Below are 15,564 nucleotides of genomic sequence, written 5' to 3'. Positions count from 1 at the left end.
GACTTCTATTTCTGAAAATATCACAGTTAGAAGATTTATAAGGAGTGGTTCCCTGCATTATTACAGCAAAGCGCGTGATTACAGTACTAAGCCATGGCAATGGAGCAGCTCTAATTAATTAAATTAAAGATGATGTACCATAGAGCAAACAATGAACAGTGAAAGTAACAAAAACTTGTAAAATACATTTTAATGGGCATAATTAAGTGCGAAAATAACAGAAGGATATACAGTCAAACCAAAAATTATTCAGAGACCAGATATCATTTTTGATATGTTTTTACTAGTGGGTGCAGGACACTATAGTTCATTTATGTAAGTGAGGATAGCAAAATAAAGTAAATTGTGACAAATTATATGGCATGATGACAGCATGCCCAGGAGACTACAGGTTGTCATTAAGGCTGAGGGTTGCCCAACTAAGTATTGATAGTTGTGCAAATACTGTCATACTAACAGCTGTCTAATTTTTGGTTGATTGTAATCTATTACATACCTTTCTATCAAAGTTATCTAACATTATCAAGCTGAATTTGTTCTGACACAGTTTAACTCTGAGTTCTTGTTATATTTTATTACCATTTTCTAAACTATAGCGAATAAACTGTGATAATGTGAGAAATGTTGAAGGTGTCTGAATAAATTTTGGTTTGACTGTGTCTATTTGATAAATGAAGTTAACCAACTAACATTATACATGCTCTTTTGGTTTCTGTACCTAATATTTAAAAAATTTACAAATGCAATAAAAGTATTGGTATCGGTACTCGGTATCGGCAAGTACCAAAAATAAAAGTATCGGTATCAGGCGAGTACTGAAAAAAGTAGTATCGGTGCATCCCTAATTATTATGTTTTGAATATGGATATTTTTCAATCAATTCGCTACAGGAGGCCTTTGTTCACCCATGTTTTTCACTACGTTAACATGAATAAATAATATTAATATTTTAATATGAATAAGTTTATATGTGTTTATATTTATGTTATATAATGTTAATAATTCAACATTTGCACATTTCCACCTGTCTGAAGTTATGATACATTTATGGACCAATATAACTATTTATTTTAGTATTACTAAAACATTGTAAAGCATGAAAAATGTCATGTCAGCACTTCACATATTTTTGAGTGATGTAAGGAATCAGTTGAATCAGTGTTTTGAACTGATTCATTAAAATTAACCACTTAAAAAGACAAATTTGTTTGAAAATCTGATATTAAAAAATGTTAAATGTATATTGTAAATATTAAAACATATCCCCAGAACAACTAACATTATTCAGTGAATCAAATGACTGTATGTAGACGTTTTAAACCACCTAGATTTGTTAGTCTATTCAGATTCTATGTAAAAGTTGCCTCAGATTCTCCTGTATAAATGTTTGCTAAGTTGACGTGAGTTCACAGGACGTGACGGATATCATCAGCCTTGTTGTTGTGTTTTATAATATGTTGCTGCGGGGGGGCAGCATCCTGATGTGGACTTTCTGCCAGGCTGATGTAAGATTAAAATGTTTGCTGATTCATGTTTTAACGCTTCACATTCCATCTTCCTGTCCCTGTGTGACAGCATATTTGGCAAACATGATGGGTGACGTCAGTCTCACCTTGTTTTACCTTCTCTCGGTTGGAAAGGAGTGCGGTATGCTTGTGTACACACAGCGTCCTTGTTTAAACCCCTAGAGACAACAAGACTCTGCCAACTTCCCAGCGCTACTTTTGTAGGATTTAGTTTTTGTTTTTCCCCCCCATAATTCCATGGTTAATGTCATAATCTGAGTCTGGTGAGAGTGCTGAAGTGCAGAGTCATCACACAGAAGTGTGTGGGGCGTCTGTCAGCATTCGGCCCACCCTGTCCTGAGGTCGTGCCTGGGCTGGGCATCTGACCTTAATGAGAGCAGTCAGTTCTCAGATGTGCTGTGTTTGAGAGACGGTGCAGACACAGTCAGTGCTGAGGAGGAATGTCAGGCGCTTACACAACACTGTAAACATCCTGAAACAGCCAGCATGGCATGAAGCGCCCAGAATGACACCATGTGTGTGTGTGTGTGTGTGTGTGTGTGTATATATATATATATAATTAATAAAAATAAAATAATATTACTAAAACATATTTGTATATTAAATATGTACATGTAAATTTGACTGTATACCCTCTAAAATATTTATATAGGTCAGTACTTCCCACAGGTTTGAAATACTTACATTTACATTTAGTCACTTAGCAGACGCTTTTATCCAAAGTGGCTTACAAATGAGGACAATCATTTGCGAGCAATGATATGCAAGTGCTATAACTTGCGGTGGTAGCTGAGTGAAAATCCTCCTCTTCCCCACGGAAGGCTACTATTACATACTGATATTATGCATTATTATGCATTGTTTCAAGCATTATTATGCATTTTTAAGCATTGTTTCAAATTAAGCAAAATGACAGCATTTAAAAGGTTCTCCTTGCTTTGTCATATAGTGTCTCTCTCAGTGAATGGGACACAGATTGTACTGATACTAGTAAAATCTATATATTGAATAATATACTATATATACTATTGTGGGCAGATTCTTCAGATGCGAGATGAAATATGCATTCTTACAACCATTTAAAACATATTATATAAAGGTCATAAACTAGACATTGTCATAATTCAGCAACTCGAGTTCATAAGCAATCCACTAATTCACTAATTCCACTAGTTACTCGATCACGGATGTATACACTGTATATATATATATATATATATATATTTGTATACATTTTGAGATGTATTACTGTATACCTCCTAAAATATTTATACAATTAAATAATAATTTAATGCATAATTTCATATATATATATATATATATTTGCATACATTTTGAAATGTATTACTGTATACCTCCTAAAATATTTATAACAATAAATAATAATTTAATGCATAATTTCATATATATATATATTTGTTTCTAGAATTAATCCACTGGCAAAAGACTAATCCTGTAACTTTGCAGTCTTCTTCTTTGGGCATTCTGGGTAAAAATGCATTCATATTGTGATTCACAGGGTTTAATGTCTCTTAGATCAGAGAGCATCAGTTTGTCCTCTTCTGCAGTTTGGACCCCTACAGATATTTTGTCATGCTTTTGATGATACTCTTCTTTTTTTTTTTTACAGTCATTTAAGCCTTGAGAGTTGAGAGAGGCTTAAAACTGTGAAAACTAAGAAGAGGAAGCAGCAGGAACCAGCACACTGTGTCCTAACCAGGCCTGACAGCGTTAAAGCAAACACTTTTTTTCTGCTGGTTTGCTTTCTATTCCTTTCTCAGCGATTCAGTCTCAGTGAAAATTCAAAGTGTTTTGTCTAAATAAATTACAAATAAAACAATAAATGGTCAAGTCAAATTGACCGTTAGATGATGGAAGGCATTTAAAGGTAATCTAAATATAAAAATAGGTGAAATTAACTGCACAAAATAAATATCCAATATTGACCAATAGAGGTTTACGAATGTATTTATTTATTTAGTGGAAAGGTACTAAACCTCCCTCAAGCTTCAAGAGTTTCACTGTTTTCTTGTAATCTGGTTTCTAGTAAAGAAGGCATCGTCACGCTTAATCTGATATGGACGTAAACAGTTGATTGCTTTAAATAATCTCTGCTCGCTGACGTAACTGCTCTTTCCTTCTCTCTCTCATTCATTCTTTGACTGGCTGAAGTCTCCAACCAAGTGGTATATGAAGCTGGTTCCTGTAAGTGTGATTGTGAACGCCTTCTTTCATCCCGGCTTCTTCCATCTCGTGGCTCCATCGTGTTTTTGTTGCCATGACGACGCTTTCACATTGTCCTCAGCTTCATTAACCACGCAATAAACTGTCGACAGAGAAATATTTATATTAGGCTGAGTAAAAATAGATTTTATGTTACCATCCATTTCTGTTAGTTAAAGTTCCCACTGCATGTCTTATTTTCAGTACTTTTCCATACGTTGGTCAGTTGTTGAATAGGCCATCATGAACTCTCTGAGTGTTATCAGATGTGATTTGCTCTACTGAATCATTTGTTTATGTCTGTTTGCTCCAGGCACGTTATAGGAAGGAGCAGGTTCTGCCCAAGATGGTGCCATGGATCCCCCCAGTGGACAACCTCCTGAAGGACAGCACAGATGGCTGTGCCCTCGCCGCCCTGCTGCACTTTTACTGCCCCACCATCGTCCTCCTGGGAGGTACATGAACCTGCCAAACCTCCAGCATTACCACACACAAAATAATACACAAATGTTCCGAGAGAATAGTGTGTGGGAGCTGTTGAATCAAAATGAACCCTATTTACTTTATTGAATGCACAAGGTGTTATTGTACACAGATCATCAGTAGGAATGCAACTCGTACTCAAAATCCATGTTTAATTTAATTTAATGTCATTTAATGACAATGTAAATGGTGACAATGGATGATATATTCATGGAGATATTTTTTCAGTTTTTTGAAAATGTTATACAATAGACAAATGTTTTTTTCCCCTAACATTTCTTTAAAAAAATACACACATTTCTCTGATGTGTATTATTTTAATATTTCTTAATATTATAAAAAAAAAATTATAGTATTAATATAAGTATAATATTATATTTCTACTTTTTCCACAATATAATTTTTTTTTAGAATATACAATAAGCACATATTTTATAACATTTCATTAAAAAAACAATATAACCAAAAATATAATGTTTATTACTTTATATTTATACCCTGTGCCTTTATATTATATTTTTGTATTATTAAATAATTTAATACTACATTGTATTAATATTAATATGATATTATTATATTTCTATTTTTCACAATATTTTGAAAGAAAATATACAAGAAACAATAGACAAATGTTTTCAAAAAGAAAACAATATCCACATTAATACTGTGTAATATTTTATATTATTAGAAATTATAGTACTAATAAAAGTTTAATATTATTTAATTTCTATTTTTCACAATATTTTTAAAATATTATACAAGATACAATTGAAAAACATTTTCTTCATAACATTTAATCAAAAACCAATATCCACAATAATAGTATTATTTTATATTATGAAAAACTTAGTAGTAATAGTAGTAGTAATACAAGTGTAATATTATTATATTTATATTTTATCCTCAATATTGAAAAAAATATTATGACATATTTTAAGTTGTTGGAGGAGCCCAGACAAAAGTTTTTGTTTCATAATATTTCACAACAAAACCATAGAAAATTGAAGTCTAGAAAAAAATAGTGGGGGAAAAATATATATAATCAGGAGTTATGTTGGAATTTGTTGTGTAAGAGGCCATGTGGTTTCACGCTTTCGAAGGGTGCACATGTGTGCAAAGCCTACAAAATCTTATATCAGTTGACAAACTGTAAAATATAACTAATTGAGAGAGCCCTCTGCAATGAACACTAAAATCCTGATCATTCTAGATGCTGGCAGTGTGCAAAGCTACATCTGATGACAATAAAATCTTTCTGTAGGACTGTGCCCTCTCCTTAGTGTCACTATCAAATATAGGAATGATATTACCATTGAAGGAGAGAATATAAATACAAAATATTCAGTATTCGCACGCTGTCTGAGAAGCGGCTTTATGTGCGTACAGTAAACCATCTCTCAGAGAATGTGCGAGTACTGAGTGCTCTTTTGCTGCTTATTATGCTTGAATGGTTTAAAAATTCTTGAATGTTTAATTGCCCAGACTTAAAGGGGTCATATGATGCGATTTCAATTTTTCCTTTCTCTTTGGAGTGTTACAAGCTCTTGGTGCATAAAGAAGATCTGTAAAGTTGCAAAGACTAAAGTCTCAAATCCATCCAAAGAGATACTCTTTATAAAAGTTCAGAGTCAGCCACACCTACCTAAAACGCCTCGTTCTAACACGCCCCCACATATCTACCTCACTATGTGGGAAGATTTGCATAACGGCGCCCAAATGTTCACGCAAAGAAAGAAGGCAAAACTTTTATTCTCACTGTAGTTTTGACGCTGCAGCCATGTCGTGAAGGTGCTGTGTGCTTCGTTGTGAAAGCGAAACTACTTTGTTTGGTCTTCCAAAAGAGGACGATATCCGTTTCGTCATGCCTAGAGCTGATCTGTGCTGGTCGCTGAGGGAATACATCAACTTTCACCATGGACAAAGCGGAGTCCAGCCCGGGGTCCGTCATGTGGTTGCCTCTCATTCGTCACATCCGCCGGGCGCGCTGTTCTCGACCCCGCCGCCTCAGCTCACGTTTTTTTAACTTTAAACCGCATAAACGCATTTCATTACACCAAATACACAAAATAATGTTCTTTTTAGCAGCATCATATGACCCCTTTAATAACACGTGCATATACATTCCATCAACTGTCCTGAGTGTCTTTCACGCTGAAATGCCTGAGAAATTTCCCATATTATAAGTGCGAAACCTAGGGAAGTGAGTAAAATTATGCATAATACCCGCAATCCCACGCCCAAATTTCCACCCTGAAAAAATTAAAAAAGCATAGGCTTTTGCTTCACTAATCTCACCCTGTGGCAACAAACAGGTAGCCTGCATGTTTTCTAGCCAAGTAGTGACTAACGCAAACCTAGCCTACCTTTTAAAGTAGTCTATAAGCTTCCTCCTCTTTGTTTCACTCATATCTTTAAAAACTCTGAGGTTGGATCATCCAAAGGAAACGAACTTGCGACCTACTGTACATATATTTTTGAAAGTTATTTTTAAACGTGCTGTAAATGAGTTTTGAATTCGTGAATACAATAGTCTTCAACTACTCATTTAGAAACATTTATGTGACTTTAATCATCCTGAACTCCTGTTAATCTAATCACAGTAATGAAGAGGACTAGTGCTGATTCTCCACCTAGCTGTAAAATCAAATGATGGATGCAATTACATTTATCCCCACAGGCAAATGTGAATCACATGAGTGTCATTTTAGACTCCATGATTAATGGGCTTCTCTGTGATTGGTTGAGTCCTTGTCAGATCTGCCAAATAGGCCGGATGATCTGTCAGTGAGTAGCGCCTGATTAGTGTAGCACTTTATCGTCTTTGATTTGCAGACATTTGCCTGAAGGAGACCATGTCGCTGGCAGACAGTCTGTACAACCTCCAGCTCATCCAGGACTTCTGTAAGGAACACTTGAACCATTGCTGCCACTTCAATCTGGAGGACATGCTCTACGCTCATTCTTCCATCAAAGTAAGCCTTCAGATACAGCTTGTATCTTTCAATTAGAGGCGTTTTACAGCTCGATGCAATTAGAGACCCTTAAGTTCCCCTTGCCTTCATAATTCATTGGTTTATGCGTTTATAACTGTAGGTCAAGGTTTGTCAAATTTCTCAGGCCACGACATATGCGGTTGGGTGGGATGCTGTTATTTGGAGCCCTTTTCTCACAATAGCGCAAGTGCTGGCTGTGGGAGTTGGCTTTATTCCTGTTAAAAAGCCAAAAGCATGAGGTTTGCCTTCAAACGCTGGTGCTTAAACCAGCCTTCCAGTGGAAGCAGATTCTCTAAAGACTGGTGCCATTGACTAAAACAGCAATAAAATCACATAAAAAATGCCTAGAAGATATTTAAATATAGGAATCGTGGTTTGCTAGATAAGCTATTATGGAAAGATCTCAAGAGCTTTTCTACAGCAAGACGTTTTTTTAAGCCTTTTTTGCTTTTATTCTGTGCTTTGCTCTGGGAAATACCTCCTTTTATGAAATTTTCGTCATCTTAAGATATCAAAATGTAATTAAGACTTGGAAAAAATTTTGTTTTGTGAGTTGTAGATACCGTCAAACTGGAGATTTTTTACTTTGGACTGCTTTGTCAGTTCAGACCACTCTATGGACTGAAAGTGATGGAAGTGAAGACTTCCATTTGGACAGTTTTTTGCTTTGTTTTTTTCGTTCTGAATGTTGTCTTCGTGTCTTTGATCTCAATCCTCTCTGGACTGGAGAGGAAGAACATCTGCTGCCAAGATTTTCAGTCGTGTTGACTGAGAAGCCTTTGGTTCTATGGAACAGACATTTCTGCTGTTGCTGTTGAACTCTGGTTTCAGTGGCTGTGGAAAGAGAATATGTAGTTTGGCATTTTATGGTAAGGATTTGGAAACCTGGCCACACTTACTAAACCACAAGGAGGTTGTTTAAAATGAGCTTAGAAACTCTAAACAGAGAGCAATGCTACTGGTTCCACCTGTTTTTGTTTAAAGTGTTATTCCACAAATGGTAGCAAATTCTCACAGCATGTTGGGTTTTATTTGCACCTAACAGCCTCTGGTTAAAGGACATGAGCAGCATCTGATAGAGTCTGATACAGTGCCAGACTTCAGAGCTGAATCTCTGAAATATGAGTGGAATTGAGAGCAGGTCACAGAGCTGTAACCTAGACCCAGTTTCTGTCAGAGCTAATCTAATCCCAGCTGCTTCCTTTTATTAAAATGTTCAAAGCGGTTAGCACATGTGCTTCATGTGGTGAGGTGCAGCTTTGAATCTGGACTGTATTGTGACCTGATCTCATTCCCGTCATATTTATTTCCAGTTTGCTCTCAACTGTATAGTAAAAAGTTCCAAAAATCCCCTGGTTAAATAGATTAATAAATGAGTAGAAGTTTATTTATATAATTTTGAAAACATAGTAAAAAATTATACATTTATAGTATATAGTATATGTATATTTATTTTCTATATATAATTGTGTAAGTTTTTTATATCTAATTTGGTTTTCTGCAATTTAGAAACTTGTCTGGGTCCTTTCTCAGTAAATATTGATATATGCTATTAATTTTTGATTCTCCAAAATTCACCAATAATAATTTGCATATTTTGAAAAAACAATGTTTAAAGATTCGTTTGGCATGCTGTTATTAAGGAATTTGCATACGGGTGAGCGAGCATGATTAATTTTTTAACATGATTTTAAATATTTAAATATTTGTAATAAATTGACACCCCAAATTAAAAAGCAACATTTTTATCCCCTAAAACTACAGATAAACCTAATAAAATATTTTGAGAAAATATTAAAAATTTTACATTTAAAATGTATATTTTCTATATATATTCTAGGCTATATATTTGTTTTTCTGCAATTTGCTAATTTGTCTGGGTCGTTTCTCAATTAATTTTTGATTCTCCAAGATTCACCAGTAATAAGCTGCATATTTTGAAAACAATGTTTGAAGATTCGTTTGGCATGCTGTTATTAAGGAATTTGCATACGGGTGAGGAAGCATGATTAATTTTTTAACATGATTTTAAATATTTAAATATTTGTAATAAATTGACACCCCAAATTAAAAAGCAACATTTTTATCCCCTAAAACTACAGATAAACCTAATAAAACGTTCACGCTTTGTGTGTGAATACGTACGTAGACAGGCAGATGGGGGAGAAGACACATGTGCCAAACACCATCTGGGTACAAGCATGCGCCTGCTTTGGCTCTTTTATCCTGAGCAAAGGGTCTGAATACTTAGGACCATGTGATATTTCAGTTTTTCTTTTTTAATAAATCTGCAAAAATGTCAACAATTCTGTGTTTTTCTGTCAATATGGTGTGCTGTGTGTACATTAATGAGGAAAAAAAATTAACTTAAATGATTTTAGCAAATGGCTGCAATATAACAAAGAGTGAAAAATTTAAGGGGGTCTGAATACTTTCCGTACCCACTGTAAGTGTTGCCAGTGGACCCCTTTATTTATTCCTTTAGTTATTGCCAATAGCATTGGTAGATGGGATATGTGACATTGCATAAAATCAGTGAGGTTGTGTACAAATTTCACCCTGAATTATTTTAATCGACAATGGGTAGCTTTATCTTTGTTAATTTGCTAGTACGTGACATTAATGTTATTATTAAAGGCTGTTGCAAATGTTAACAATTGATACCTTGGATTATATGAGTAAATGCTTAAATCATTTGGTTATATGCAATAGATGTGGCTTTGAGTGTCTAGAGCTACTCTAGGCTATAAAGAGAGCAAGGACTCTTTGTTGCAAGTCAATTAAAATGCTGAGGTAATGTCTTCTGGGAGTGGCCTTGGGTAATTGCTGCAGTTACCCTGTGCCTTTAAACTGTTAGATGTAAATTCTGCTGAGTGGTAATAGTGTATCAGAGACATTTTTCATCATGTCAGGTACCCTCTATGAATTCAAGGTCATGAATTCTGTGGTCTTGGCATAAAGATGTTGTTCATAGCACAAAAAGCTTGTGTGCATTATTGGACAAAAAAAGCTATATATACTGTAAAGTATAAAATCCCTCAGAATCCTTATATATATATAAGCTATATAATTAAATTTGAAGAAAAAGGGCACTCTTGTCTCCAGGTGGTATCCTTTCATGCATTACCTGGATTTAGAGAATTGCAGAGACATCTTGTGGGAGAGGAGGAATATTACACATACTAGTTTTATACAAGCATGCAAATTATTTTGGGAAAAAATGCTTGCAATGCAAGTTAATGTGTTTGTTTGTTTTTACCAGAATAACTATCTTGTGTTTATGGCTGAGCTCTTCTGGTGGTTCGAGGTTGTTAAGCCGCCATTCGTCCAGCCTCAGGTGTTGAATACTGAAGGTAGACTAATATTACAATAGAATGAATTTTCCAGAAATATTAGCCAATGGTGTTGACATTTGTATACCGACACATTTGTCTTGTCATTTATAGCACCAGCCCCTTCACTGAAAAATTTGCCATATGTGCCCATCTCAAAGGTCACAAAGAGAAGTTTTATGGAACGACAGCCTAGTCCAGACAGACCAAGGTATATCAAAAGTCTCTTTTATTGAAAACTTCCCCCTTCTGCTTAATTTACTTTGAATGCCTGTAGCAGATCAAATTCAAAGGTAAAATTGGATTGATATTCATATTTTTTTTATGTTCATGTTAAAGTCTCCCGCTCCGACCTCAACCACAGACTTCAGGCTCAGGTAAATTTAAAAGGCCTAAAAAATGTTTTATGATAACAAAATTTAAGACTTAAAATGAAATGCACCCAGTACTATATAAGTTATACATGTGTGCTGTGCAGGTGAGGTTAAGAGATCAACCTCAATGTCATTTGTGGAAAGCTTCATGGGTACTTGGCCCAAAGAGAAGAAGTAAGTGCAAGTTCATCTCATTATTGAGAATAAAAGACAAAGTCTGAAACTACATGCCGATTGGATACCATCCTCTCTTCTTTCTTCAGGTCTGCTGCTCAGGGAGTGTTCTTTGAAATCCCACTTGATAAAGAGAGCACCAATCAAACACCTACTGGCCAAGGGATGACTCGGTCTGTCAGCACTGAAGGTTTTGGTTTCAAGATGCCCCACGGCACCAGGGGCATCAAGAGAAACCTGTCCTTTCAGCCTGTCAACGGCAAGAACATGGGCATTGATGAGGAAGTCTGTCCTGACAGCCTGTCAGGAAATAATAATGGTCGTCTAAATGGCTCAGGGCCACCTAGCATCAAAGAGGCCCTTGAGATCATCCACAACTCAGAGAAGAAATCTCAGAGCCCTAGGGCCCATGCGCCCAGTGAGGGCTTCTTTCTTCACCTCCAGAATAAAAGCGATTTGAACCCTGATGCAAAGGATGGCGAGCTAGACTCAGTTTCAGAGTCATCCAAAGGGGTTGCTAGCACATCCACCACTGAAGTAGACACCGGCATCCATGTGCGGACGGAGGACATCCAAGAGACACTAGATGAGGACTCATCCCTAAGGGATTGTACTGTCAGCATGGAGTTTGACACAGATCAAGACTTTGAAGCAAGAGCTTGCCATAGCCAGGGCTCTACAAGCCCATGTCCCAGCAGCCTAAGCAGCAAGTCCCCTGCTGGAAGCACCCCTGCTTTTACTCCTGGGATTAAGATGACCAGTTTTGCTGAGCAGAAATTCCGTAAATTGAATCCAAACGTGGAGCTTAAAGGTGCTGCTTCCCAAAGTACAACACCAGATGGATTAGATCTCGGCATTCCTCACTCTGTTTCCTGGGCTCCTTCACCTGAGGTCAGCCCTGCACATCAGCCATCCAAGGACCCGGCCCAGGCCATGGCTGCGGAAATGGTGCAGCTGCACATGAGACTTGAGGAGAAGCGTCGAGCCATTGAGGCTCAGAAGAAGAAAGTAGAGGCGGCTTTTACCCGACACCGTCAGAAGATGGGACGCAGTGCCTTCCTCACAGTTGTCAAGAGGAAAGGAGTAGATGGCACCTCACCTTCTCAGGAGGACACTCCTAGCTCAGAGGGAAGCAAGACGCCAGCGGAGACACCTCAGACCGTCAAGTCTCTGGTGAAATCTGCGGGTGATGATGGCACATCCGAAGCGGACCTGATGGAATACACACGTTCCATTGAGAAGCTCAATGCTTCCCTGAGCTTCTTGCAGAGTGAGATGCAGCGGCTGGCCCAGCAGCAGGAGGCAATCATGCAGATGCGGGAGCAACAGGCTTGGGTTGTGTCGCCACCTCAACCTTCACCGCAAAAGCAGGTGCAAGAGCTCCGAGGGAGTGGGGCACGCTCTTCTGGGTCTCCCTCACCTGCGGATTCTCCTAGAGCTACGCACTGTTCACCTACAAACCTTAAGAGGAAGTCTGCTTCTTTCCATTCCAAGACACCAAGGACACCCAGACCCAGTGAGCTAAAGATCACTCCCTTCAACCGAGTCCTGACTGTTCTACAGTCGGTGGACAGCATACCACGCTTGAGAAGGTTCTCCCCATCTCAGTCCGTGTCCTGCTCATTTTCTTATTTGGGAAATGAGAAGAAACCACCATCAGGAGTTGAAGCTACAGACAAGGACATAGAACAAGGCCTTGAGTCGTTGTCGATTGAATGTTCTTCTGGTACCATCACCTCCCCAACCAAAGAAACCCAACAGGATGTAACCAAAGATGCTGACTTGTCAGCCAAGGAGCCAGAAGAAAGGGGAGAGGAGAGCAAGAAGGAGAACAGACGAACAGAAGAAAGGGAACAGCTGAAGAAGCCAACAAATGAGATAAAGCCGGTAGTGGAATCTAGTGTGTCGGAAGTTTTGACACAGATCGTAATGGAGACCGTCATTGTCACTCCCACCGAGCCAGTTGATATCGCCCATCAGACCAACAAAAATTTGATTGAGGTTCCATTGTCTGTTCTCAAGCCCCTGGATGGACAGATGTTGCAAGGTGAAGGCGAGAAGGAAACTTCAGGGGAAAATCTGGACGATGAGCAGAAAATGTTCCGTGGATTCTTCTTTAAGGTAGATATGAATGTCAGAAGGTCCTTGTCTTAATCTGTAGATTAAGGAAGCTTGGAAATGAACTCTTCCACTACCACGTGCGAATACTTAGAGGTGAATGCTATCACTATTACTATTGCTTACAGTTAGCACTTTGAATTTAAGATGATTTACCTGTTAAATTTTGGTGTGATCAAATCTTGTCACACCATTGGGGCTATGAACTTGAATGCTACCTTCAATTATGTGGTTTATTGAGAATATTACTTTTCTTGACTTTATTGAGGGCTATGTTGTCTTGGACCAGAAAGCAACCATCTAGAGAACCTTAGCAATGGCCTAGCAATTTGTTAAAACCACATAGTACACCTTAGCAAACAGCTAACAATACCCTAGCAGCTATCCAGAACACTTTAGCATTGTGGTGGAAAGTGCCTGACACATTTTATTAAGAAACTGTTTAAGCTGTTAAGGGCCATAGTTATAACCCAGAATGGTGTATTACCATAGCTTTAGCTCAGGAAAATGCTGCTGTGTGACTATAGTAAACAAAATTATTTTTAGCGTGAACAGTCGCAGAAGGAGGTTAGCTTGGGACAGATCTCTAGAAAATGCAGCTGTTTGATCTAGGTCAGAAAACTAAGTCAAATTAATTATTTTATGGTGTTAGCGTTCTGTAGGGAGTCTGAGAAGTGTTGCGTATCTGGCTCATCCAGACTCGTCACATTAACATCAGTAAATTGCCTTCAGATTCCTTGTTCAGATACTTGATAGACCTGAACATAAGACATTAACAGAGATTCTTAATGTCCATTCTGATAATGTGTTCATGTTGTAAGGATGATATGAAGGAAGAGGACAGCATGGCCATGAAGCGAGCAGCGCTTCTGGAGAAAAGGCTGAGAAGAGAACGGGAGAGCCAGCAAAGGAAACAGCAGCTGGAAGTGGAGCTTGAGCAAAAGAAAGAAGAGGCCAGGTAACACCCAGCCCAGCCTTCAATCACTAAATCTAAACTCCTCCCCCTCGTCTTTAATTTCAATATCTGTCTTTTTCCACAGATTGAAAGCAGAGGAAGACCGCATGAAGAAGGAAGAAGACAAAGCCCGGCGGGAGTTTATCAAACAGGAGTACCTGAGGAGAAAACAGCTGAAGCTTATGGAGGACATGGACACGCTTGTCAAACCACGGCCTATGGGGGCCAAACAGAGAAAACCACGGCCCAAGTCTATCCACAGAGATGTGATGGAGTCCCCCAGGACTCCTGTCAGGGCCATGGCAGGTAAAGGGCCCCCTACTGGCAAAGCCCGACACTGCATGCTTTGTGCTACTCTCAGCCTTTTCCTGTCCAGCTCACTGCATCCCTCTGTATTTCCTCCTAACAAGTACTCTAGAACTTTACTTGCCTAAATATCTATTCGAACCAATTTATTAACTTTCTAACTAATTTCCAACTATTTTCAAAGGACTCTCCCTGAACTAATTTGAATTAATTTAACCAATCTGGCTGAATTCTTTTAAGAATCTTTCTAATTACACTCTTTTGTGTGTTTTAGACAGTTTGAAGGAGTTAGAGAGACTGTTAGCAACATTATTACAGAGAGCTGTACTGTTATGAGGGTAACACAAAGTTTGGCGGGCTTGGTGTTGTCTTGTGTAACTGTGGGTCCTGTCCTGTTTTGTGTTTTACACCCAGGTTCACGACCTCGTGTTTTTTCAGTTTCCAGCCTGTCTCTGGCCTCTCTTGGAGATAATGACAGTGTCAACTCAGATAAGAAAACACAAAGGTAAGAAGCACTTCAAGCAGTCAGCAGAATGAGAATGTGTTTACTTGTGTTTCCCTTCAATTCTATATTTTTCTCTAGCATTACTGTACATTACTAACCCAGTATCCTTTGAATTCTCTGTATTTTTTCCTTTGTATTCTTGAATGTTCTTGCTTCTTAGAAGCAACAGCTTAGCATCTGGCAGTCTTTTCTTCTATTTGAGCTCTCCTAGTGTGAGAAATAGAAGGTCAGTCGTAGTTGGATAAGACTCTGTGCTTCCATCTTCTGTTCAAGAAGAACATCCTGTTTTGCTTTGAGTTTGGCAGCAACACAAGGAATGATCCCATCTTTGAACAAAGATGGCTACTATAGTTCACCCATCACAGCTTTTTTTGTTTCATTTTGTCATTATTAAATCAGAAAATATTTAAGGTCACTAACCTTCACACTGGCACTGAATGGCACTGAAACTTCAAAAACACAAAAATAAAGATCTGCATTTCACTTTTTCCAAGAGGCTTATTTAAAGGCCAAGGAAATTTAAATAAAGTGTGTATATATATATATATATATATATATATATATATATATATATA

General features: G+C 37.7%; 1 protein-coding gene across 1 annotated transcript in view; it reads left to right on the top strand.

Annotated features, from left to right (window-relative positions):
* The window catches only part of LOC107586444 (calmodulin-regulated spectrin-associated protein 2-like), a 42,998-nt gene that overhangs the window by 22,678 nt on the left and 4,756 nt on the right, over positions 1–15,564 (top strand). Inside the window, exons 5-16 of the mRNA XM_016273812.1 lie at positions 3,699–3,731; positions 4,063–4,204; positions 7,065–7,204; positions 10,488–10,578; positions 10,672–10,768; positions 10,897–10,934; positions 11,036–11,105; positions 11,195–13,226; positions 14,045–14,181; positions 14,264–14,484; positions 14,899–14,989; positions 15,150–15,215. Coding sequence (XP_016129298.1) covers positions 3,699–3,731; positions 4,063–4,204; positions 7,065–7,204; positions 10,488–10,578; positions 10,672–10,768; positions 10,897–10,934; positions 11,036–11,105; positions 11,195–13,226; positions 14,045–14,181; positions 14,264–14,484; positions 14,899–14,989; positions 15,150–15,215 — 3,158 coding nt within the window. The remainder of the gene's footprint in view (positions 1–3,698; positions 3,732–4,062; positions 4,205–7,064; positions 7,205–10,487; positions 10,579–10,671; positions 10,769–10,896; positions 10,935–11,035; positions 11,106–11,194; positions 13,227–14,044; positions 14,182–14,263; positions 14,485–14,898; positions 14,990–15,149; positions 15,216–15,564) is intronic.

This window comes from Sinocyclocheilus grahami, unplaced genomic scaffold (genome assembly GCF_001515645.1).
Source record: "Sinocyclocheilus grahami isolate Dianchi unplaced genomic scaffold, SAMN03320097.WGS_v1.1 scaffold81.1, whole genome shotgun sequence".
NCBI lineage: Eukaryota > Metazoa > Chordata > Actinopteri > Cypriniformes > Cyprinidae > Sinocyclocheilus > Sinocyclocheilus grahami.
Note: the sequence above shows the minus strand (reverse complement) of the source record. Positions and strands in the feature narration are given on the sequence as shown.